Source organism: Pogoniulus pusillus, chromosome 7 (genome assembly GCF_015220805.1).
Source record: "Pogoniulus pusillus isolate bPogPus1 chromosome 7, bPogPus1.pri, whole genome shotgun sequence".
Classification (NCBI taxonomy): domain Eukaryota; kingdom Metazoa; phylum Chordata; class Aves; order Piciformes; family Lybiidae; genus Pogoniulus; species Pogoniulus pusillus.
In genome coordinates this window covers 26,007,452-26,032,286 of record NC_087270.1, presented here as the reverse complement: position 1 = coordinate 26,032,286, position 24,835 = coordinate 26,007,452, and the positions used below count along the sequence as shown (strand labels likewise).

The following is a 24,835-nucleotide window of genomic DNA, read 5'->3' as shown; positions in this document are numbered from 1 at the left end:
CTTGCAGCTGGATAGCAGAACAATAGCCAGGAGTGACTTAAGTGCTTGGATACCAAAGGCATCTTCAGCTTCTTTGCTGTGGGCATTGGGAAGAGGAGCCTGTGCCAACTGTCCTCATCTTTCCCTCACCTCATACACCTAAGTTCCTGCACACAGAGCCTGTGACCAAGGTGACAGAAGAGAAGTGGGTTAATTGTCCCTTAATTAATGGTCAAGAACGAAACTTTACTTCAGGGGCCAAAACCAAGTCAGCCTGTGACTTGTTGGCAGCGAGAGATTCTCCCGCCAGTTGTGCTGGGTGTAGTACAGGTGCTTTGCACCTCAAACATTGGCACCTCATAGAGCCTTGCAGTTCAGCATGAAATGCTGGTGCAGCCGTCTGGTGTTTAAGGACCAGATCTCCAGAGGCCTTTTCCCACCCCTGCCACTCTGGGATTCTGTGACAGCTTCTGCTTTAGTGAGAATGCAGGGTGCTGGGCTGCAGAGAGCCACGTTGCCAGCAAATGCTTCTTTCCCAGTTAAAGTCCTGCGTGCATCTGGATAGCAGAACAATAGCCAAAAGTGACTTAAATGCTAAGAGGACTGTGCAGAGTCCTGCATCTGGGGAGGAATAATAAACTCCACCAATACAGGCTGGGAGGTGATCTGCTGGAAAGCAGTCCTGTGGAGAGGGACTTGAGGATCCTGGTGGGTAACAAGTTACCCATGGCACAGCAATGTGCCCTGCTGGCCAAGAAGGCCAATGGGATCCTGGGGTGTATTAGGAAGAGTGTGTCCAGCAGATCAAGCGAGGTTCTCCTCCGCCTCTACTCTGCCCTGCTGAGACCTCATCTTGAATACTGTGTTCAGTTTTGGGCTCCCCAGTTTAAGAGGGACAGGGATCTGCTGGACAGGGTCCAGCAGAGGGCTACGAGGATGATGAGGGGACTGGAGGGCATGGCTGATGAGGAGAGGCTGAGGGACCTGGGGCTGCTTAGTCTGGAGAAGAGAAGACTTAGAGGGGATTTGATAAATGTTTTTAAGCATCTGAAGGCTGCCAGGAGGGGGGGGACAGGCTCTGCTCACTGCTGCCTGGGATAGGACAAGCAGCTATGGGTGTAAGTTGCAGTAAAAGAGGTTCTGCCTCAACACAAGGGGGAACTTCTTTACTGTGAGGGTCACAGAGCACTGGAACAGGCTCAACAGAGAGGTTGTGGAGTCTCCTTCTCTGGAGACTGTCAAAGCCTGTCTGGATGTGTTTCTCTGTCTTAGATAGTATTGTCCTGCTGTGGCAGGGGGGTTGGACTCAATGATCTCCTTGGGTCCCTTCCAACCCCTAACATCCTGTGATCTTGTGATCCTCTGAGTTAGTGCCTAATAGAGCCTTGCAGTTCAGCATGAAATGCTGGTGCAGCCTTCTGGTGTTTAAGGTCCAGATCTGGACTCTCCATGCCAGGCAAACCTCTGGAAAGCCCTCTATAGTCTAAGGGTGGCTCAGGAACCATGTCACTTGTGTGGGTGTTGCTCTGCCTGCCTCCAATTTCAGCCCAGGGAGGACCTCCATCACTTTACACAAAGAACAGTAACACGACACCCTCCAAACAAAAAGTGATCCCAAACAAGCTTTACCCCAAAACTCAGGTACTAAGGAGGAACCTTAACACACTCCAAGTAGGGACTGTCAACTAGGAGACTTCTAGTACTTCAGACCAGGCTTACTCAGAGCCACCTCCTACCAACCCTGTTTAAATTCATGTTGCATCCAGAGAGGTTACCTGAAAAGCAGGGGTTGATTTCTCTCAGCCCTGAGTCAATAGCCTGGCTTTTATCAGAGCAGGATTGGTCAGTGCCCATTGACTGCTGGCTTTTATCAGAGCAGGATTGGTCAGTGCCCATTGACTGCTGGCTTTTATCTCAGAGCAGGATTGGTCAGTGCCCATTGCCTGCTGGCTTTTATCAGAGCAGGATTGGTCAGTGCCCATTGACTGCTGGCTTTTATCAGAGCAGGATTGGTCAGTGCCAATTGGCTGCTGCCTTTTATCAGAGCAGGATTGGTCAGTGCCCATTGACTGCTGGCTTTTATCAGAGCAGGATTGGTCAGTGCCCATTGACTGCTGGCTTTTATCAGAGCAGGATTGGTCAGTGCCCATTCACTGCTGTATTCAACAGCATGAGCAAGATAATAAATTTGCATTGGGAGGGAATGAAAATGTAGTGGCAGGTTCATCAGTTCCATCTGTGTTTGTGATCTAAATAATAAAAGAACCTCTTTCTGTCAAAATCCCCTTTGTTACTCCTGTGAGATTCATTTTAGATTAATCTTTTTCTCCCCCCCCATCCTTTTTTTCCCCTCTTTTCTTTCCAAAGGACATCCATTACCTTGCACTAGATAAGGGTGAATTGGCACTAGCTGAAGTGGCAAAGAAAAAGGCTGGTGACATTGATGCAGAATCAATAACGACTGGGATTGGTAAGAATTAATAGGGTTTAAAAAGCCCTTTTTGTTTTAATCAATACTTGTCCTGTACAACACCATGTTCTGTTTGTAGGGGAGTTGTTGCACCTTCTGTGTGTTCTTGGAAAGCAGGACACTGTATCCACAAGCTGAGAGGGAGGCTGGTAAAAATAGCAGAGCTTTGTCTTCTGGCCCCAGCACAAGGACTGTGACAGTGTCCCATGCCCAAAAGGTTCATGCTGTGGCCACCTCGACAAGTTCAGGCTGTGCAAACTGCCCTGAGTGAGGGCAGTGAGGGCCTGGCTCTACTTTCCTGTGTCCATGCTGGTGCTCCATGCTGGTGTTCTGAGGCCAGCTCTGGCAATCCCTTTCCCTTCCAGCTGGTTGCTTCTGCACACCCTGCCATATCTGGAGCCACGCTGTGGCTGTGGCAGCATTTGGACAAAGCATAGACTGATGTGAGTATAGGCTCAGATCCTGGCTAGTAGGTCCAGAGACATTCTCCTGCCCCTCTACTCTGCCCTGCTGAAGCCACATGTGGAATATTGGAGCCCCTCAGCTCAAGAAGGGCCTCAGGGAACTGCTTGAGAGAGTCCAGCCCAGAGCACCAAGCTGTTGCAAGCAGTGAACATCTCCTGTGAGGCCAGGCTGAGGGAGCTGGGGCTTGGGTCTGGGAGCAGAGGAGTCTGAGGGCTGCCCTCAGTGCTGTGCTAAATATGTGCAGGGCAGCATCAGGAGGACACAGCCAGGCTCAGCTGAGGGGTGGCCAAGGGCAGCACAAGGAGCACTGGGGGCAAGCTGGAGCAGAGGAGGTGCCACAGGAACAGGAGGGGAAACTGTCCTTGTGAGGGCGCTGGAGGCCTGGAGCAGGCTGCCCAGAGAGGTTGTGGAGCCTCTTTCTCTGGAGCCTTTCCAACCCCACCTGGATGTGCTCCTGTGTGCCCTGTCCTGGGTGACCCTGCTCTGGCAGATCATCCGATCTGTGAAGGTCCCTTCCAACCCCTACCATTCTATGACAGTGATCAGCTGCAGTAGATGTGCGCTGTGGTCTGGTTATAGATGTGCAGGTACAGAATATTCCTCTCCTTCAAAGCAGGCCTACACTTACCCCATCAGCACAAATTATTAAAGCAATTTTCTATGATAGAGTCCTTTAAAGTGTTCTCCTGTGCTGAATAATTAACTGATGAATGATTTAAAACACTTTTCAATGCCCCTGGGACAAACTGTCACTGAGAGCCAGTCTGTAACCAGCAATGAATTTGCATCCATTTCATTTTGTATGAAAATAGAACAGGAACCTCCCAGGAGCTCATTTTGCTGTGGACTGGAGCTCTCCTCACACACCAGGAATCTCAGCCACCACAGGGCTTGCTTCAGCTCTCTCTTACTTCATTCCAGTGTCCTTTTCTTAGTGGGTTTTTTATTTCTTCAACTGTTGCTAGCAAAAAAAGGTGTTATGAGAGGTGAACTTTGGGGACCCAATGAAAACAAAAGATGCCAAATGCTGCTTGTCACTCGCTGCAGTTAGCCAATCTCCTGAGGTGGGGGAGAAACTCGTGCTGGAGGCAGAAGCTTTAGGATGCAGTTTCAAACAGGTCTCTGTCACCTAAGGAGCTGGTCAGCCTGGTCCTTGGCATCCAGTCCCTGCTCCCTGGGGCTTTCAGCTACCTCATTCTCCAGTGGTCACGCTGGATCAAATCCCAGACTTCCTGAGCATCCACTTCAGGCTTCTACAAGAAGACAGCAACCTTAAATAACAGAGGCAACAGGGTGTAATCAGTGCTGTAGTCCCAGTTCTGTTTCATCTCTTTATTAATGATTGGGATGAGGGGATCCAGGGCACCACCAGCAAGTTTGCAGAGGATTCTAAACTGAGCAGCAATTTTGAGCTGCTCACGGGCAGGAAGGCTCTGCAGGGAGATCTGGAGAGGCTGAATCCATGGACTGAGGTAAATGGCATGAGGTTTAGCAAGGCCAAGGGCTGGGTCCTGCCCTTGGGGAACAAACCCATGAACGCTGCAGGCTTGAGTCAGAGGGGTTGGAAAATGTCCAATAGGAAAGGATCTGAGGGTGCTGGTGCTGAACATGAGCCAGCAGTGTGCCCACATAGCCAAGAAGGCCACCAGCATGCTGGCCTGGATCAAAATCAGTGTCCAGCAGGAGTGATGGTGCTCCTGTACTGAACCCTGGTGAGGCCGCAGCTTGAGTGCTGGGTTCAGTTCTGGGCACCACAGCACAGGAAAGACATTGAGAGGCTGGAGAGTGGTTTGGAGAGCATCATATGAGGAGCATCTGAGGGAGCTGGGACTGTACAGGCTGGAGAAGAGAAGGCTAAGGAGAGACCTCATTGCTCTCCACAGCTCCCTGAGCGGAGGCTGGAGTGTGGCTGGGGTTGGTCTCTTTTCCCAAGCAACCAGCGACAGAACAAGAGGAAATAGCCTGAAACTGTGCCAGGGGAGGGTTAGCCTGGACACTAGGAACAATTTCTTTCCTGAGAGAGTGGTGAGTGGTTGGAAGAGGCTGCCCAGGGAGGTGATGGAGTCCCCATCCCTGGAGGTGCTGGAGAAGCTGTAGCTGTGGTGCTTCAGGACGTGGTTTAGTGGCCCCGCTAGTGTGTTACGGTTGGACTGGATGCTCCTGAAGGTCTTTTCCAGCCTTGGTGATTCTGTGGCTCTGCTGATCCCAAGCTCTGCTGGACCCCTCCCTAGCTGATACCTGGCCTCTTTATAGTACATTTCAGATACATTACAGTATACAATTTGGTCTTCCATAGCACAAATGTGACCTGTTCTCATCCATCACCACCTGAAGCTGTTTCCTGAGCTAACCTGTCTCCAACACTCAGCTCACCACCACTTAACAATGAGTCAGTGCTCTTGGCTGCTTCCCAAGCCCTTGAGAGTGCTCCATCTTGCCCTAGATAGACTTAATTTGTCAAGGTATTTCTGTGTACAGGGCTTGCTTCAAACATGATATATTTCAAACTCAGATTTCTGGAAGAGTTTCAAGCTCCTCTAAATAATGTAGAGCAACAATATCCTTTCAGCTAAAATTTGTAGGTGTCATCCAGAGTTCCTTAATCATCCTGAGATTCCTCACATAGATCAAGATTTGTGTCAAGATAAAAACTTAAAATACATTAATTGTTTTCAGGTTTTCTGCATTTTAGCTCTTCTCAGTTGCTCCCATGATTGCAGTTGACTGTAGATGTTTTGGAAGAAGCCCTCCTCAAAGCTAAGATCACCTGGAGGGATGTGGTAAAAGCAGCTGCAGGGCTGCAGAGCACAGCAGTCTGGTGAGAGCATTGTTGAGCAAGGTGAAGAGCCAAGGGAGCTTGCTGCTGCTGCTGCCTGCTATGGTCTGGGCAGAGTCAGATGTTATGTTCAGCTGATTCAAGTCTTCCAACTGAAATTCTTGCCCTAAGATTGGATGTTTGGCAGCCTGTCAGAGTGCATCCTGAGGGAGAAGGAGAGAGAAGTGACAGTACCATGCAGCTCAGAGGCTGCATTGGCTGGCTGCTCTCTGCCCACTGCCAGAGAGGTTGTGCTTGCCTCTGCCAAAAGTTTGCTACAGAGGTATTTCTGTAGTAGATCCCTGAGTTCCTTTGTGTGCTCAGGGACTTCTCTGTTAGCCCTCCCTGAAATGCACAGATTTACACAGAGTCACAGATTGCACTGGGTTGAGAGAGACCTTCCAAGGGCATCTTGTCCACCCCCTGCACTCAGCAGGACACCTCCAGCTAGAGCAGGCTGCACAGGGACACAGCAAGGCTGAGCTTGAATGTCTGCAGGGACAGGGCCTCAAGCACAGCCCTGGGCAGCCTGTGCCAGTGTCTCACCACTCTCCTTCTGCACAGCTTCCTCCTCAGGTCCAACCTAACTGCCCCTGCTCCACTTTCAAACCACTGCCCTCGGCCTATCCTCACAGGCCCTCTGAACAGTCCATCCCCAACCTGCCTGGAAGTCCACTTCAGATACTTGGAGCCTTCTCCTCTCCAGGCTGAACAGCCCCAACTCTCCCAGCCTGTCCCCACAGCGGAGGTTCTCCAGCCCTCTGAGCATCTTCATGGTTTTCTCTGGACTGTCTCCATCAGGTCCACATCCTTCCTGTGCTGATGGCCCCAGAGCTTGCCCCAACCCCGCAGGTGAGCTCTGAGCAGAGCAGAGGGGCAGGATCTCCTCTCTCCATCTCTGGCCACTCTGCTTTGGATGCAGCCCAGGCTGACCCTTGGCCTTCTGGGCTGCCAGTGCCCATTGCTGGCTCCTGCCCAGCTTCCCACCCACCAGTAGCCCCAGGTCCTTTCTCTGCAGGGCTGCTCTCAACCTCATCACCCTCAGCCTGGACTGATACCAAGGACTGTATGCTGGGAACCTTATTTCACAGACCAAATTTTCTTCAGTCTTGGCAATACTTGTAAGCTACTGATGAGTTGTCCAGGGAGGTGGTTGGGGCCCATGGCTGGAGATATTGAAGGTGAGGCTGGAGAGGGCTGTGGGCAGCCTGCTCTAGTGGAGGATGTCCCTGCTGCATGCACAAGGTTGGACTGGATGAGCTTTGGAGCTCCCTTCCAAGCCAGATCATCCTGTGACTCTGTGAGCTGTGTTTGTGAGTTTAACCTCACATACACACTCCTGGGACAGCACTGTCCACCGTGCAGCAGTGCTGCCAGCTGTGGATTGCTGATGTAAAACCTGAGCTGCAGAGGAGTGACATGGCACAGCCTGTAAAAGATGCCAGAACTCATCAGGATTGTGGAGGTGAAGAGCTCAGCCTCTCAGACATCATTGCTCAATGAACATCCAGCGAAGAGCATCTGTAGGCAGTGTCAGAAAGTTTCCCAAGGCCAACTTCCAACAGATTACATTAGGACCTAGCAAAGTGATTTGAACCTTCAAATTGCCTGCTTTCAGCCAAAAGGGATTCATGTTGTGACAAGACAGAGAGCTCCTGCATAGCTGAGAGGCAGCCTGGAAAGCCCTGGATGCCTGCTGAGAGCGGAGCTCAGCTGTTAGCAGCACTGATCATAGAATCACAGAATCAACCAGGTTGGAAGAGACCTCCAAGCTCATCCACTCCAACCTAGCACCCAGCCCTGTCCAATCAACCAGACTATGGCACTAAGTGCCTCATCCAGGCTTTGCTTGAACACCTCCAGGGATGGCAACTCCATCACCTCTCTGGGCAGCCCATTCCAATGCCAATCACTCTCTCTGTGAAGAACTTCCTCCTAACATCCAGCCTATATCTCCCCTGGCACAGCTTGAGACTGTGTCCCCTTGTTCTGTCCCTGGTTGCCTGGGAGCAGAGCTCAACCCCACCTGGCTACAACCTCCCTTCAGGTAGCTGTAGAGAGCAAATGAGGTCTGCCCTGAGCCTCCTCTTCTGCAGGCTGCACACCCCCAGCTCCCTCAGCCTCTCCTCACAGGGCTGTGCTCCAGGCTCCTCACCAGCTTTGTTGCCCTTCTTTGGACACCTTCCAAGCACCTCAACATCTCTCTTGACTGGAGGAGCCCAGAACTGGACACAGCTCTCAAGGTGTGGCCTGAGCAGTGATGTTCAGGCAACCTTTCTAACAGAGGCATCTGGATGAAAACATTGATGTAGAGATCAGTTCGTTGTTCTGAGGTGCTAGGGGCTAGGGACTGACTGACCTCTTGGTGGTTCAGGAGTACCTGATGGAAAGCCCTGAGGTTTTCCCACTTAACAGGATTTTAAAGCATTTCTGGGAATATTCCATAGTGTATGTGAGTGAGATAGGAAATCTTAGCAGTTGTCACAGAGACTGAGCTCTGATTTCCCGCACATTCATGACCTGAGGGAGGGGATTGAGTGCACCTTCAGCAAGTTCACTGATGACACAAAACTAGGGGGTGGAGGTAGCTGACACCCCCCAGGATGTGCTGCCCTCCAATGAGATCTGGATAGGCTGAGACCTGGGAGAAAGGAACCTCATAAAGTTCAATAGGGACAAGTGCAGGGTCCTACACTTCGAGAGGAATTAACAGCAGGCACCAGTACAGGTTAGGAGGTGTCCTGCTGGAGAGAAGCTCCACGGGGAAAGCCCTTGGAGTGCTGTGCACAGCAAGTTCTGCATGGGCAGCAATATGCCCTTGTGGCCAAGAGGGCCAAGGGCATCCTTGGGGAGCAGCAAGGAAAATGTGGCCAGCAGGGCTGGAGAGGTTCTCCTGCCCCTCTGCTCTGCCCTGCTGAGACCACACCTGGAATGCTGTGGCCAGTTTTGGGTTCCCCAATTCAAGAGAGTAAGGACATGCTGGAGAGAGTCCAGCAGAGAGCCATGAGGGTGATTTGGGGACTTGAGCATCTCCCCTATGAAGTCAGACTGAGAGCCCTGGGGCTGTTTAGTCTGGAGAAGAGAAGTCTGAGAGGGGACCTGATCAATGTCTATAAATATCTGAGGGGGGGGGGGGTCAAATGGCTGGGGCCGAGCTCTTTTGGGTGGTCAGCAGCTGTAAGACAAGGAACAATGGATACAAACTGGAACAGAGAAGGCTCCATGTCAACATCAGGGGAAACTTCTTTGGTGTGAGGCTGCTGGAGGCCTGGAGCAGGCTGCCCAGAGAGGTTGTAGAGTCTCCTTGTCTGGACTCTTTCCGACCCCACCTGGATGTGTTCCTGTGTGACCTGCCCTGGGTGCTCCTGCTTGGCAGGGGGCTGGGACTGGATGATCTTTACAACCTCTGCATTTAAAATGTAAGGGTCCTTTGATGTTTCACCTTCTTGGCAAGGAGCATCACCACTTTGAAGCTCAAGTGGGGAATGTGTCTATCTCTTCTTGGTTCTGTGGCAGCTCTGAGCAGTGTGCCTATGCTCTATGCTGGTTCCTAGTGACACATGCTGCAGTGTTTTGCCTTCCATGCAGTGTGTCTGAGGTACCACTCTGGTCTTGCATGCAGTTTACCACCTCCAAGTGACTTGTAGGTTGCTCAGATCTTCCTCTACTGCTAACAGTCCTGGTGTGCCTGTCAGCATTTCCAGACCATGTTCAATTTGTCCCCCTGGTTTGATAACCTTCTGTGGCCCTGCATCAGCCCACTTGTTCTTCTTCTGCTCCACAGGAGTGGTCAAGCACTGGAACAAGCTGCCCAGGGAGGTAGTGGAGTCACTGCCCCGAAGGTGTTCAGGAGACACAGCACTTTGGGACATTCTTTGGGTTAAAAAAGACCTCTAAGATCGAGTCCACCTTTCCCCCTAAGACCAGCATGGCTTTGGACCTTTCCATCTGATGATTCCATTCACAGAATAGAATTGTGGAGTCTTTTAACCCACGGTGCAAATATGTTTCCCTACAAAGCAACTCTGTTCTCAACAGCAAGGCAGTGCATTTGCTTCTCAAGAGCAAAGTGCAGCTCTGACATTATTCACTGGAACAGGCTGCATGGGGAGGTGGTGGAGTCCCCATCATGGAGGTGTTCAAGAACTGTGTGGCCGTGGCAGTTTGGACACAGTTTAGAGGCCATGGTGGTGTTGGGTTGATGGTCGGACTGGATGATCTTAGAGAGCTTTGCCAACCAAAGCAAGTCTATGATAATGACTCCTTCCATCTATCAAGCAAGCAATGGACTTCTTCCTTACCCTCATGTACCTCCTCTGATGCTGATGACAAAGCCTCCTTCATTTCCTACTCTTAGAATCATAGAATCACAGAAGGATCTGGGCTGGAAGGGACCTCCAAAGCTCATCCAGTCCAACCTCCTGCACTCAGCAGGGACATCCTCCACTAGAGCAGCCTGCCCACAGCCCTCTCCAGCCTCACCTTCAATATCTCCAGCCAGGGGCCTACAACCACCTCCCTGGGCAACCTGTTGCAGTGTTCCAGCAGCCTCCTGCTGCAGAACTTGTTCCTTACAGCCAATCTCAATCTGCTCTGCTCTAGTTTGCAGCCATTGCCCTCGTCCTGTCCCTGCAGGCCTCTGACAAGTCTCTCTCCATCTGCCCTTCCCTGGCACGTCCTTCTCTTGCTGTCAGATTGCAAGTGAACTGAGGACCTTAGCCTTTTGTTTCCTGACATAATGTTGCTTTCGGTGTGGAACGTGTTCCTGGCATGCTGGAAAAGGTCTTATCTGGATAGACTAGGGGGACACCTGGGTAGGGTGCAGGGGGTTTAAGCTCTACTCCCTTCAGTGCCAGCCTTAGATCTCCCATTTATTTATTTAGATTTTCAGTTGAAGTCAGTTAAATCCTCTGGACTCAAACCTTTTGCTTTTATTTTTCTAATTATGTGACTTTTCCCCCCAGAGAGACAGAAAAACATTTTTAATGAAAAATGCCTTCTTTTTTTTAAGTATGATTGGCAGTTAACCTATGGCAAGAAATTAGTTCCACCAGCACTTCTTGAGTGTTGTGCCACACAAGATGAGAGTCTTTGAAGAGCCAGAGTAATTTGCAGTGATGTCACTGTCCTCCTGCGTGCTCTCCCTTGAACACATCAAGCCACACACAGTATTTGATGCACTAAATACAAGGGAGAAAATTTCCACCCCCTGGGCAATTCCACCATTTCCACCCCTGAGCTCTGGCTGGGGATTTCACAGAATCACAGAATTAGCCATGTTGGAAAAGACCTTGAAGGTCATTGAGTCCAACCTATCACCTAACACCTTCTAATTTACTATTAATTAACCATGGCATAAGTGCCTCAGCCAGTCAGCACCTCTAGGGTCGGTGACTCCACCACCTCCCTGGGCAGCCCATTCCAGTGCCAATCTCCCTTTCTCCCAAGAACTTCTTCCTAATATCCAGCCTGAACCAGCCCTGGCACAGCTTGAGGCTGTGTCCTCTTGTTCTGTTGCTGATTGCCTGGGAGCAGAGCCCAACCCCACCTGGCTACAACCTCCCTTCAGGTAGTTGTAAACAGCAATGAGGTCTGCCCTGAGCCTCCTCTTCTGCAGGCTGCACACCCCCAGCTCTCTCAGCCTCTCCTCACAGGGCTGTGCTCCAGGCTCCTCACCAGCCTTGCTGCCCTTCTCTGGACACCTTCCAGCACCTCAACATCTTTCTTAAACTGAGGAGCCCAGAACTGGATACAATACTCAAGATGAGGCCTGACAAGTGCCAGTACAGGGGCAGGAGGACTGCCCTGTCCTGCTGGCCACACTGTTCCTGATCCAGGCCAGGATGCCATTGGCCTTCTTGGCCACCTGGACACTCTGCTGGCTCTTGTTCAGCTGCCAATCAGTACTCCCAGGTCCCTCTCTACTTGGCTGCTCTGCAGCCACCCTGTCCCCAGCCTGTGGTGCTGCATGGAGTTGTTGTGGCCAAAGTGCAGAACCTGGCACTTGGACTTGTTCAGACTCCTGGCACTGCACTGTGCCCATCTGTCCAGCCTGTCCAGGTCCCTCTGCAGAGCCCTCCTGCCCTCTACGCATCCACACTTGCTCCCAGCTTAGTGATGTTGCAAACTCACAGGTGGAGGACTCAATCCCCTCCTCCAGATCATCACTGAAGGTAGTGAACAGGACTGTGCCCAGCACTGATCCCTGGGGCACACCACCAGTGGCAGCTGCCAACTGGATGCTCAGTTCTAGGCCTGGTACCACCACAACTCCATCCCTCTACCCAGAGCCTGCACTGGAAGGATGCTGGATGTGATGTGGACTGCTTGAGTCCCCTGATTTCCAGAGGAGCCTGTGGCTGGTGCCATGGGAGCCTGCTGCAGCTCTCAGTTCATGGCCTGCTCTGCCTGCCTCATTGGGGCTGCAGCTAAGGACCGAGTGATCTGCTGGATCTTCTTTATTCTGATCTTTGCCTTTCTGTTAATGATCGTTTTAATTTGCCAACTAGCAGTGAGGATGTTCCTCCGTTGAGAGGTTACAGGCACTAATTGCTCCCCTCCTCATGCTCTTTTCAAGAAGAGGAGTTTTCCTTCAGGTCTCTGGTGATGCCAAACTATTTTTGGCTCCACCTCACCTCACCTCTCCACTCGCTTGTGACACGATGTCAGGTTTGATCTGTATCCTTCCCACTGCTAGACAGCTTTGCCTAAAGACATAATCCTCAGCCCCTAATAATTATAAGTACATCAAAGGCAAGCTGGTTTGCTTAGCTGCAGAGGTCTACACAAAGATCTGTGTATCTTCACTTGAAAGAGATTGAGAGGTTTTGTGTCAAGCTTTAGAATTCCATTTTTTCCTCCCTTCTTTATTGTGACAGATTCCTGCCCTGGTTGAAAAAGTTCCCCTGTGTGCCTGGAATGAAGACACTCTTCCCCCCCTAACATCTGAATTTTGACAGCCCTCATCTTTTGTCAGCAGTAAAATTATGCCCTACTGCTTATGAAAAGGTCTTACCAAGGAGTCACAGATGAGGTCTTTTGTGCCTTCATTTTTGATGATGTGTAGAGTAAACAAACAAATAAGTAGATAGCAGTAACTGGAAGAGCCTCAGCCCTCGGGTGTTACATTTTTTTTATCTATAGCTTGCTTTATAAACAAACAAACAGAAATGTTGTAGTCTTGCCCAGTTCTGGCAACTGAACGGAGTTGTCTGTGTTAGATCTGGGTTCATTCCACTAACAGGTTATTGCAAGGTGTCCCCCATGGCAAGGTACAGGCTTGGGGATGTGTGGTTGGAAAGATGAGACTTGGAGAGGGAGCTGGACTGCCTTGGTTGGCAGTCAGTGACCATGAGCCAGCAGTGCCCAGGTGGACAAGAAAGCCAAGGGCAGCCTGGCTAGGGTCAGAAGCAGGGTGGGCAGCAGGGACAGGAGGTGCCCATCCCCCTGTGATCAGCACTGGGGAGGCCACAGCTCAAGTGCTGTGTTCAGCTCTGGGCCCTGCACTGCAGGATACTGAAGGGCTGGAGCCTGTCCAGAGCAGGGCAGTGAGGCTGGAGAAGGGCCTGGAGCAGCTGGGCTGTGAGGAGGGACTGAGGGAGCTGGGGGTGTGCAGGCTGCAGAAGAGGAGGCTGAGGGCAGAGCTCATTGCTCTCTGCAGCTCCCTGCAGGGAGGTTGGAGCGAGGAGGGGGCAGCCTCTGCTCCTTGGTGCCAAGGGACAGGAGCAGAGGAAATGGTTCCAAGCTGCCCCAGGGGAGGCTCAGGATAGATCTCAGGAAATATTTCTGCCCAGAGAGGGTTCTCAATCCTTAGAATGTTCTGCCCAGGACAGTGCTGGAGTCCTCATCCGTGGGGGTGTTCCAGCAGCCTGTGGAGCTGGTGCTGAGGGAGATGGTTTAGTGCTGAGCCTGCAGTGCTGGTTGGAGGGTTGGGCTGGATGAGCTTGGAGGGCTGTGCAAGCAGGATGTGTTCTGTGATCCTGTGAGGTCTCTCATCTCAGATCAGTGCATTTCCATCTTACTCCTGTCACCTCCAGCAAAGCTGATACCTGTAGAGAGTGGGTGACACCTACTAACAAGTAAGCAACTTCTTTTGTGTAGCAACGTATCAAGAAGTCAGTTACAAACCCAAGGCCAATTCCCAGAGATATCACTTGGGTGAAGAGGTTGCACAATGCAAGATAGTTAGGCTAAAAGATCTTGAGGGGTGCCCATGGCCTGGCACTGAAGTCAAGAGGAGCAAGTGTCATTATACCCATTGATGTCATAGCTGGGAATTTAAGGAGGAATTTGGCTCCTCAACACTGAGTCCATTGGCTGAAGTAAATAGAGAGCACACAGAGTTAAAATAACTGTTGGAACAGAGCAGGAAAGAAATGGCTGCATGGGAGGTGCCTGTGCATGGAGGCTCAGTGAGCAGCTTTCTGGGAAGCAGGTTTTAGCCAGGTGCAGTCTCTGCATTAGTCAAACACAAGTTCCTCTGGCTCGCTGCAGGAGCCCCGGATGAAGCTTGCTGGCCTCTAATTCACTGTAGGTCCAACAAGATGATTTACACCATGTTATTAGAGTGTAATATTCATAAGCTCTGGATTCCTGTCTTGCCTACAGCTCTGTGAAAAAGCCCCTGGTAAAGCTCCCATTAGCTTCAAAAGGCCCACATGCAGGTTGGAAGAGTGCTGCCCCAAGCCACCCCATGCATATTCTCAGGGCTCCTCTCCTGCACGTGTGCCCCTACACCAGTTGCCACAGCCTGGGCCTGGACAGCCTTGCAGCCATCTCTGACCTTGTGTCCAGGTCTGGGCTGCTCAGTTCAAGAGAGATGTTGAGATACTGGAAATGTGTCCAGAGAAGGGTGACAAATTGAGAGGCCTGGAACACAAACCCTGTGAGGAGAGGCTGAGGGAGCTGGGGGTGTGCAGCCTGCAGAAGAGGAGGCTCAGGGGTGACCTCATTGCTGTCTGCAACTGCCTGAAGGGAGGCTGTAGCCAAGTGGGGGTTGGTCTCTGCTGCCAGGCACCCAGCAACAGAAGGAGGGGACACAGTCTCAAGTTGTGCCAGGGGATGCTTGAGCATGTCCAGAGAAGGGCGATGAGGCTGGGGAGAGGCCTTGAGCACAGCCCTACGAGGAGAGGCTGAGGGAGCTGGGATTGGTTAGCCTGGAGAAGAGGAGGCTCAGGGGTGACCTTAGTGCTGTCTACAACTACCTGAGGGGTGGTTGTGGCCAGGAGGAGGTTGCTCTCTTCTCTCAGGTGGCCAGCACCAGAACAAGAGGACACAGCCTCAGGCTGTGCCAGGGGAGATTTAGGCTGGAGGTGAGGAGAAAGTTCTTCACTGAGAGAGTCATTGGACACTGGAATGGGCTGCCCGGGGAGGTGGTGGAGTCGCCGTCCCTGGGGCTGTTCAAGGCAAGGTTGGACGTGGCACTTGGTGCCATGGTCTGGCCTTGAGCTCTGTGGTAAAGGGTTGGACTTGGTGATCTGTGAGGTCTCTTCCAACCTTGGTGATACTGTGATACTGTGTGATACTGAAGTATAGGCTGGATGTTAGGAGGAAGTTCTTCACAGAGAGAGTGATTGGCATTGGAATGGGCTGCCCAGGGAGGTGGTGGAGTCGTTGTCCCTGGAGGTGTTCAAGCAAAGCCTGGATGAGGCACTTAGTGCCATGGTCTGGTTGACTGGCTAGGGCTGGGTGCTAGGTTGCACTGGATGAGCTTGGAGGTCTCTTCCAACCTGGTTGATTCTATGACCTTGAGCACCAGCACCAAGCTAATTGTTCCTTAATGGTACTTTGCTTCATGACATCAGCAGCCATGGAATCCTCTGCTGCTTTGCCTCTTTGGTGTGTTTTTCTCTGGAAGCACAAGCAGCCATCAGGGCGGGAGGCAGTTTGCTGAGTGCTGTAGCTGGCTGAGAGCTGCCCGCCCGTGTACTCGCGACGTGCCAGAGGCATGCCAGTCTCACACAGCCTGCAGCCACCCTCGAGCCTCCTGCTCTCCAACAGGCTCTTCCCCAGCTGCGTTTTGCTGCTGCACAGTTGGCCAAGGCACACTCGTGTGGAATGTGTCTTGTGCTGCCTGCCGTGCATGAGGCGATGGGACGTGACAGGCTGCGATCTGCCGGAGCGGCGGAACAGAGGGGTCGTGGTGGGCTGCTGCTGCCAGCTGCCAGCTCAGCCTTCCAGTGGAGGTGTTTGACACCAGGTCTTGTTGCCCTGGCTGAAGAATGATTGCCCACTGCCCTCCATGCAGGTGAGGTTTAGTGAGCGGGGACAACACAGCCAGCACCAGGAGGAGGCTGTAAATGCCGTGTAAGTATGAGAGCCTTTGCACATCTGCTTTCTGATCAAGCAACCCATCCAAAACGTGGAAGGACTCTTTGTTTATTGTCCCCTCTTTCACTCCAGGCCCTGAAGTGGGCATACCATGGAATTGCCTGCAGCCAAATCTGGGGTGGAGGCTGTTTTACTCCAAAGACTTCCTGATCATAGAATCATAGAATCAAGCAGGTTGGAAGAGACCTCCAAGCTCATCCAGCCCAACCTATCTCCCAGCTCTAGCCAGTCAACTAGACCGTGGCACTAAGTGCCTCATCCAGTCTTTTCTTGAGCACTTCCAGGGCTGGAGACTGCACTGGGCAGCCCATTCCAATGGCAAAGCTGCACCCCTGCAAAGGCCTAGGTGTGTAATGACCTGATGTTAGCTCCCTTTGGCTGCTTTTAGCCTTACAAAACCGAGTTCCCTTGTTCAAGTCCTGTCTCAGGGCTGATGACTTTCTAATCAGGATGTGTTCTCACTACAACTCAATAGAACAAGAAGCTAAATTAATAATGAACTTCTGTATCTATTCCAATGATTTCCTTGGCTGTGAATGAGGCCTTGAGTGACCTGTTCTGGTGGGAGGGGTCCCCACCTATGGCAGGGGGTTGGAACTTGATGATCTTTGAGGTCCCTTCCAACCTAAACCATTCTATGATTCTAAGCTGTAGGGAGGAGCTCAGTGGGGCCCAGGAGTGGCATTAAGCTTTGCACCTATTACTGTTGTCAGTCTTGCACCCTCTGAAGTCTCAGACTTGGCCTGAAGGAGACAGAATGGGCTGTTTAAGAAGTTTGGGTGAAAAGCTGCTCGGGAGTGCCTAAGGCAAGGCAGGAGGTACATCCAGAGCTGAGGACTTTTTTGCTTCCTTCATTATCCACTGTTTAATTTCTGCTGCTTCAAAGGTCTTTTCTCTAAATATCCTTCCTGTTGGTTAGTCTACATGGAAGCTTCTGTCTTTAAGTTTCTGTGCCAAGAGAGTGCTACAGCTCCTGAACTCTTGCATGAATAATATCTGCTCTTCAATGATATTTTGCACAGCATTCAGCACACCACAAGTCCTGCATTGTGACTTCAGACTGTCAAATTCTGTCTTACAAAGCGATGATGAGGCAGCACTGGGTTATCTTTGTGATAGTGATGAAGTGGCAAAATCCTGTACCACAATGAAAAGCTGTCATGCAGACACTTGATTTCTGCCTCCTGCCCCCCCAGCACTGCCACCTTCCTCCCTCTGGAGCTCAGACTCCTCAGTGTCCACATCCCAGCTTCTCCTCTGCCCTCTGGGAGAGCATAGCTTCCCTCCCCTCTACTCTCCTATATTTCAAGCCATCCTCTTCCAATGCATCTGCAAGGCTGTGTTTGGTGTTACTACAGGGGCTTGCCATGCCTGGCTCCACCAGCCCTGTCTAGTGGCTGCTCAGAGCTCAGCCTAATGACTTACAAGGAAGCAGTAGCAGGAATAGCAAGGATTTTCTTGCTGTCCCTCGCTAGTCATGGCTCTGAGCACAGCTTTGGGTCCTTGTGTAGCACAAGATCAGTAAAAAGTCAGGGCATGGTTCTCACATAAATCAGGTCCTGTGGATTAACCACACAATACTTTGAAGGAATGTAAAGGAGGTCAGTCTGCACCAGAGGAGGTCTAGACTGGACACTGGCAAATGTTTTTTCACAGAAGGGGGTTGCCAGGTACTGGCAGAGGCTGCCCAGGGAGGTGGTGGAGCCTCCATCCCTGGAGGGGCTCCAAAGCCATGCGGATGTGGTGCTTGGGGATATGGCTCAGCACTGCACTTGGTAGAGCAGGGTTAGTGGTTGGACTCCATGGTGTTGAAGGTCTGTTCCAGCCTAAAGGGTTCTGTGATTCTATGAGGTGACCTTATTGTGGCCTTCCAATATCTGAAGGGGGCCTACAAAAAAGCTGGGGAGGGACTTTTTAGGCTCTCACAGAGTGACAGGACTGGGGGGAATGGAACAAAGCTGGAGGTGGGGAGATTCAGAGTGGACGTGAGGAGGAAGATGTTGAGCATGAGAGTGGTGAGAGGCTGGAATGGGTTGCCCAGGGAGGTGGTAGAGGCCCCATCCCTGGAGGTGTTTAAGGCCAGGCTGGATGTGGCTGTGGCCAGCCTGATCTAGGGTAGGGTGCCTCTGAGCATGGCAGGAGGGGTTTGAACTGGCTGATCCTTGTGGTCCCTTCCAACCCTGACTGATTCTATGGTTCTCTCCTTCAGAGTTGTAAAAACCTAGGCATGGCTTCTGTTTTTTTTAAACATAGCATTGCTTCCTGCCTTATGTCTTACACTTGATGTAACCAACCTTCTACTGCATCTTACTAGGGTTATTCCTAGCCCTCTGCTAGACTGAATTTCCTTTGCTGATGGTCTCACTGCTGAAAATCCTCCTGAGAGATAACCAAACATTCCTCAAGTGCACCAGGTGAAGAGCAGATTCTGGTGCTGTCCCAGAGACCTTGCAGGATAACTCCAGAGCTTGATCTTACATCACCTGGAAGTGCTGCTGCTCCTGCACCATCACCAGGAGCCCTACAGGAGCTCACCCTCTGACTGTGCAATGTAACCTGGGGCAGGAAGTATTTTGGTCCTGGTCTGAACTTCTCTTGAATCATCATTAGAAGCTCACTGCTGAATTTCGGCACGCCTCTGCCTAAGTAATACAAACTTTTATTAAGCAGATGAAAGACTGTGGCTACAGATAATTATCTTACTACATGGGATGTGTTGTGGCCAGAGCAGAGCAGCTACAAAGTGCTCACCTTAGGCCCTTGCTTGTAGCCATGCAATGGAAGCCCAGACTAAGGGAAGTGTGAGGACCGCGGTTCTGATCACTGTGAGAAAATGGTTGTTAGCAGTTAAACAGAGCAGGAACGTTCCCAGTTTCCTCAGAAATCCCTGAGGAAAGTGTGCCAGCAGCTGAATGGAGATGAGCCAGGTTGCCCAGCTGGCAGCACCAGCACTGAGGAGCCACACCTTGAGTGCTGTGCTGAGTTCTGGGGTGCTCACTCCAAGAAGGACATTGAGGAGCTGAAGAGGGTCCAGAGAAGGGCAAAGTAGCTGGGGAAGGGTCTGGAGAAGAGGGCTGGTGACATGGGGTTGTTTAGCCTGGAGAGGAGAAGGCTGAGGGGAGACCTCATTGCTCTCTACAGCTCCCTGAGAGGAGACTGGAGCCAGGTGGGGTTTGGGCTCTGCTCCCTAGGACCAAGTGACAGGAGGAAAGGAAATTGCCTCAAGTTGCCCCAGGGGAGGTTTAGGCTGGAGATGAGGAGAAAATTCTTGACTGAAAGGGTTCTCAAAGGCTGGCAGAGGTTGCCCAGGGAGGTGGCTGAATGCCCATGGCTGGAGGTGTTTGAAAGAGGCAGAGCTGTGGTGCTGAGGGCCATGGCTTGGCCCCAGCCCTGGCAGAGCTAGGAAATGGTTGGAGTCAGTGATCTTAAAGGGCGTTCCCAGCTGAAACAGTTCTCTGAGTCCATGATTCCCTGATTCTAGGCCCTATAGGCTGTTCCTTATTTCCACAGATTATTACCACCCACACTGCCCCAAACCTTTCCCCTGTGTGTCTGGAAGCTCTCCAGCCCACATGTGGGGTCACAGCCCACTCATTGGGATCAGAAACAGCACAGCAGGTCAGGGACTGGATGAAAGGAGGCCTTTCCAGCCATCCCCAACATACTGGTTGCCTTTGGCCAGCTTATTTGATCCTTCAGTGCTTTTATTTACCTCTGCAGACTGATCTCTCCACGGCACACTGCCCATTCTTTCCTCTTGCCCCATGCCTCGACCCTCATCCGTGTCCTGCTCCTTCAGCACCGTGCCCTCAGCTGCTCCCCACTGGTGCCAGGCTCAGAGTGGTGCCCTCCCATCAGGTTAACCACAGACCCAGGTGAAGCCCTGTTTTCCAAGCTCACTTATTTTCAACAACTGAAGGAATTCTGACAACCCAGGGTGCAAAGGCACCCGTGAGGATGCAGACGACATCCTCTGGTTCGTATCTGCCATTAGATGTCAGTGTGACAACAACCATCATGCACAAAGGATGTTCTGGGCTGTGCGAGGCTGCCAACCCGTCCTGCTCTTCTTGCTCTCAGCTCCTGGAAAATACAACACGCCACTGAGCTGAAAGAGAAGGATGAAGAAAGCAGGAAACGTTTTATACCCTTTCTTTCCCCCACCACTTAGTTGCAGTTGCCTCCTAATAGCAAAGTCTTCGCGTTTTGTTCCATGTGCCTCAGGTTCCTGGTGCTGCAGTTGTCAAAGAGGGGAAGTATTTACCAAGCCAGGCCAAGAGCTTCTGCACATGCTGCTCTGACACCCTGGTTTGGGGGCAAAAAGGGGCAGTCAATACCACTGGCAATTCATAATCCACAGGAGGTAAAACTGCTTTGCCCAGATGCCAATGTAAATGTCTCCTTCAGGTGCCTGCTGCTGTTGATGCCTGTAGATAGGTCCTGGTTCAACGGAAAGTTGTTTTAAGCTTTTCTGCCCTTTCCTTCCTTTGGAAGGAAAGGGCAGAAAAGCTTAAAATCTATTTCTAAAGCAACTTTCCTCATCTGAAATATGACCTTATTTTGATGTATCTTTGATATGCACCATGCAGGAAAACCACGACACATATTTATGACATGGGTTAGCTATTTAGCCTGGGCAGCAGGTCCAGAGAGGGGTTCCTGCCCCTCTGCTCTACTCTGCTCTGCTCATACCTCACCTGCACTGCTGTGTCCAGCTCTGGGACCCCAACACAACCTGCTGGAGAGGGTTCAGAGGACGCCACAAAGAACCTCTGCTGTGGGGACAGGCGGAGAGTTAGGGCTGTTCAGCCTGGAGAAGAGAAGGCTGCAGGGAGACTTTAGAGCTGCATTTCAGTGTCTGAAGGGGCTACAGAAGAGCTAGGGAGGGACTTTTGATGAGGCTTGGAGTGGAGCAATGGTTTGAAGGTGGAGCAGGGCAAAGTTAGGTTGGATCTCAGGAGGAAGTTCTGCAGAAGCAGAGTTGTGAGACACTGGCACAGGCTGCCCAGGGCTGTGCTTGAGGCCCTGTCCCTGCAGACACTCAAGCTCAGCTTTGCTGTGTCCCTGTGCAGCCTGCTCTAGCTGGAGGTGCAGGGGGTTGGACAAGATGCCCTTGGAGGCTCCCTTCCAACCTGATGCAGTCTCTGATTACTGAATCTCTACATTAAGGAGGTTGCAGTGGTTTTTAACTGAAGTTCCAGGCACTTCCCAAGGTAGCAAACACTTTTGGGTTACATGGAGGTTTTGAAGGTTAGTAATGAGAAGCAGTTTGGGGACAGAAGACAATGAATTTAAAACTACTGTCTGGTTACCTTTTGGACTGAGAACACCTCAGGTACTTGTAGGATAGTAGTGGGCGTTTGCCTCGCGTTTGGAGCTGGAGGTGTTTCCACCATTAACTTCAATTAGGTTTAGTCCAGGTCAGCAATGGTGGCTAAAGCAGCTTGGCCTGCACCAGGATCAGGGGTTGGGTTGTGCAAGAAGAAAATTCAGTTTCAACTTTGCCCTCCTCTTTCCTCCATTAGGGTGGAAGAGATTGTGAGCATCACTTCACTTTTTCTGGTATGGACAGATGAAATCTGGAGTGGCACCATGCTGCCTTGGGAAGCACCTGAGCCTGCTGCCTTTTCTTTTAGCTGCTCCCAGCTTGGAAGCAGCTGCTCCACAATGGAGTGGTTAGTCCTGAGTATGCAGTGCACAGCCCAGAGCAGTGCTAGCCAGGAGAAGAATCCTCTGCTCCCACCTCAGGCATATAGATGCAGGTCTCTTTGCAAGAACAAAGGCTCCCAGAGCCATGCTGCCCTTTCAGGTGGGGATGGGGAAGGAGAAATCTCGTTTGCCAACTCGACCTTGTCTTTAGAACAGGTAATTATAGGCACTGCCAACTGAAAAGATGCCTGATAAAAAGGGTCCAGCCACATGCTAATGCAAGACAGTGAAGTCACCCTTGACTGTTCTCATTCTAAGATCTGCCACAATGATGCTCTTCACAGAATGCTGGGAGCTAAAAGGGACCTCCAGAGATCATCCAGGCTGCACCCCCTGCTAAAGCAGGATCACAGCCAGGTTGCTTTTGAAAGGCTCCAGAGGAGACTCCACAGCCTCTCTGGGCAGCCTGCTCCAGGGCTCCAGCACCCTCACAGGAAAGAACTTTTCCCTTCTGTCTATGTGGCACCTCCTGGGTTCCAGTTTGTGTCCATTGCCTCTTGTCCTGTCCCAGGGCACCACTGATCAGCAACTGGCTCCATCCTTCTGATCCTCACCCTTCAGCTGTCGCTCAGTGTTGCTGAGATGCCCCTCAGGCTGCTCTTCCCCGGGCTGAACAGCCCCAGGGCTCTCAGCCTTTCCTCACAAGATGATGTTCAGTGCCCTCAGCAGCTCAGGCCCTCTCTGCTGGACACTCCCAGTTCCTTGTCCTTCTTGAACTGGGGAGCCCATAACTGGCTGCAGTAGTCCAGATGAGGCCTCAGAAGGGAAGAGTAGAGGGGGAGGAGAACTTTCCTACACCTGCTGGCCACAATCCTTTTAGTGCACCCCAGGGAACCATTTGCCTTCTTGGCCATGAGGGCACACCGCTGTCTCATGGTGAACTTGTTGTCCACCAACATTCCAGTCCAGAGAGCTGCTCTCCAGCACCTGTCGTGGTGCAGGGGGTTATTCCTTCTCAGATGCAGGACTTTGCACTTGCCCTTGTTGAACTCTTTCCTCTCCTCATACTGCTCAGCTTGTCCAAAAAGCTGTCACCTATACTTCAGTCTGCTTGCACCCAAACTCTCTTTCACTTTGTACTCCTTTCAACAGCAGTGGTTAAACCTTTGTTTAGATGGATACTGGTGGGGGCTTCAGTGTTCCTGCTTCTGAAGTCATGAAAGGAGCAGCTGACAGGCAGTGCTGTGTTCCCACAGATTGCACAGGCTCACAGAAAGGCAGGGGTTGGAAAGGACCTCTGGAGAGGCTTCAATTTAGATTGGCTGTGAGGAACAAGTTCTGCAGCAGGAGGCTGCTGCAACACTGCAACAGGCTGCCCAGGGAGGTGGTTGGGGCCCATGCCTGGAGATCTTCAGGATGAGGCTGGAGAGGGCTGTGGGCAGCCTGCTCTAGTGGAGGATGTCCCTGCTGAGTGCGGGGGTTGGACTGGATGAGCTTTGGAGGTCCCTTCCAGCCCAGACCCTTCTGTGATTCTGTGAGATCATCCAGTCCAATCCCTTGCCAGAGCAGGGTCACCTGGGGAAAGCTGCATAGGACATCACCCAGGTGGGTTTTGAAGGTCTCCAGAGACACAGACCCCACAGCCTCTCTGGACAGCCTGCTCCAGGGCTCTGCCATCCTCAAAGTTTTTCTCATGTTTAGATGGAATTTCCTATGTTCAAGGTTGTGCCTCTTGTCCTGTCACTGGGCACCACTGAAAGACAACAGGATGTATAGAGAGGATGCAGTCTGGGCCAATGACTTTCTCTTCAGAAAAAACAAGTAATTTTTTTCTGAGCCGAGGGTCTGTCTGAACAGGATCTGGACTCCAACTCCTGTTGTCTGCTTCAATGAGAGCAGGAGAAACAAAGGGAATGCAGTTGGGTAACGAGAGAAACCAGAGCGACTTTTTTTCTCTCCCTGGCATCAGATGCCAGCTCTTTGCATCACTTCCCATGGACTTTCCTCCTGGTTACCTTCAAAAGCAGAAGCAGTGCCAGGAGCTGCCCACAGCTGCCTCTGGGGCTCTTGATCTTCCCAGGCGCTGTCCGCAGCCGCCGCTGCTGCTGACAGAGTTTATTGAAAGAGGGCAGGGAGCAGGTTTTGTGTTTGCAGAAGGCAGTGCGCAGTGCAAACCGCCTCCGACAGCCTTCCAGAGAAAAACCCCAGCGCTCTGCTCTTCACACCACTCTGTAATTGAGGGAAACCAGCCAGATGAAGATCTTCCCAGGGAGTGGAAGGAACAGCCTGGGAATGGAAACCCCACTGCTGCCACAAGGCTGCGTTTCCCCTTGGAAAGGAGGTGTGAAGCGCACTCTGTTTCCTTCCCAGAGAATCAGAGAATCATAGAATCAAGCAGGTTGGAAGAGACCTCCAAGATCATCCAGTCCAACCTAGCACCCAGCCCTAACCAATCAACGAGACCATAGCACTAAGTGCCTCATCCAGTCTTTTCTTGAAGACCCCCAGGGACAGTGCCTCCACCACCTCCCTGGGCAGCCCATTCCAATGCCAATCACTCTCTCTGTGAAGAACTTCTTCCTAACATCCAGCCTATACCTACCCTGGCACAACTTGAGACTGTGTCCCCTTGTTCTATTGCTGGTTACCTGGGAGAAGAGGCCACCCCCCACCTGGCTACAATGCCCCTTCAGGTAGTTGTAGACAGTAATAAGATCACCCCTGAGCCTCCTCTTCTCCAGGCTAAACAGGCCCAGCTCCCTCAACCTCTCCTCATAGGGTTTGTGCTCCAGGCCCCTCACCAGCTTTGTCGCCCTTCTCTGGACATGTTCCAGCACCTCCGAATCGGGCTCCTCTCATGGTAAGGGGCACAAAGGGAAGTGCCAAGGCTTCCAGATGCCAGTATGCTTAGGAAATGGCAACACCACAGCATGTGCTGGTGGTTTAGCAGCAAAGTGCCAGCACGGCTGAGTGACAGCCCCTGAACGCCTCTCAGAGAGGACCTGCCCTCGTGTCCGCTTCAGTGACTTTATCAGCCACACCTTTCTCCTGCCTTCTGAAGTGTCAGTCAGGGTGCATTGGAGATGGGGAAAACAAAATGTGCTCTAATACCTTAGCTCCTTTCATGT

General features: G+C 51.6%; 1 protein-coding gene across 7 annotated transcripts in view; it reads left to right on the top strand.

Moving 5' to 3' along the window:
* Positions 1-24,835, top strand: part of WDPCP (WD repeat containing planar cell polarity effector) — a 141,253-nt gene that overhangs the window by 75,746 nt on the left and 40,672 nt on the right. For all 7 annotated transcript variants that reach the window (XM_064146306.1, XM_064146304.1, XM_064146302.1 and 4 more), the window contains one exon: positions 2,347-2,449. In XM_064146306.1, the coding sequence (XP_064002376.1) occupies positions 2,347-2,449 (103 nt within the window). The remainder of the gene's footprint in view (positions 1-2,346; positions 2,450-24,835) is intronic.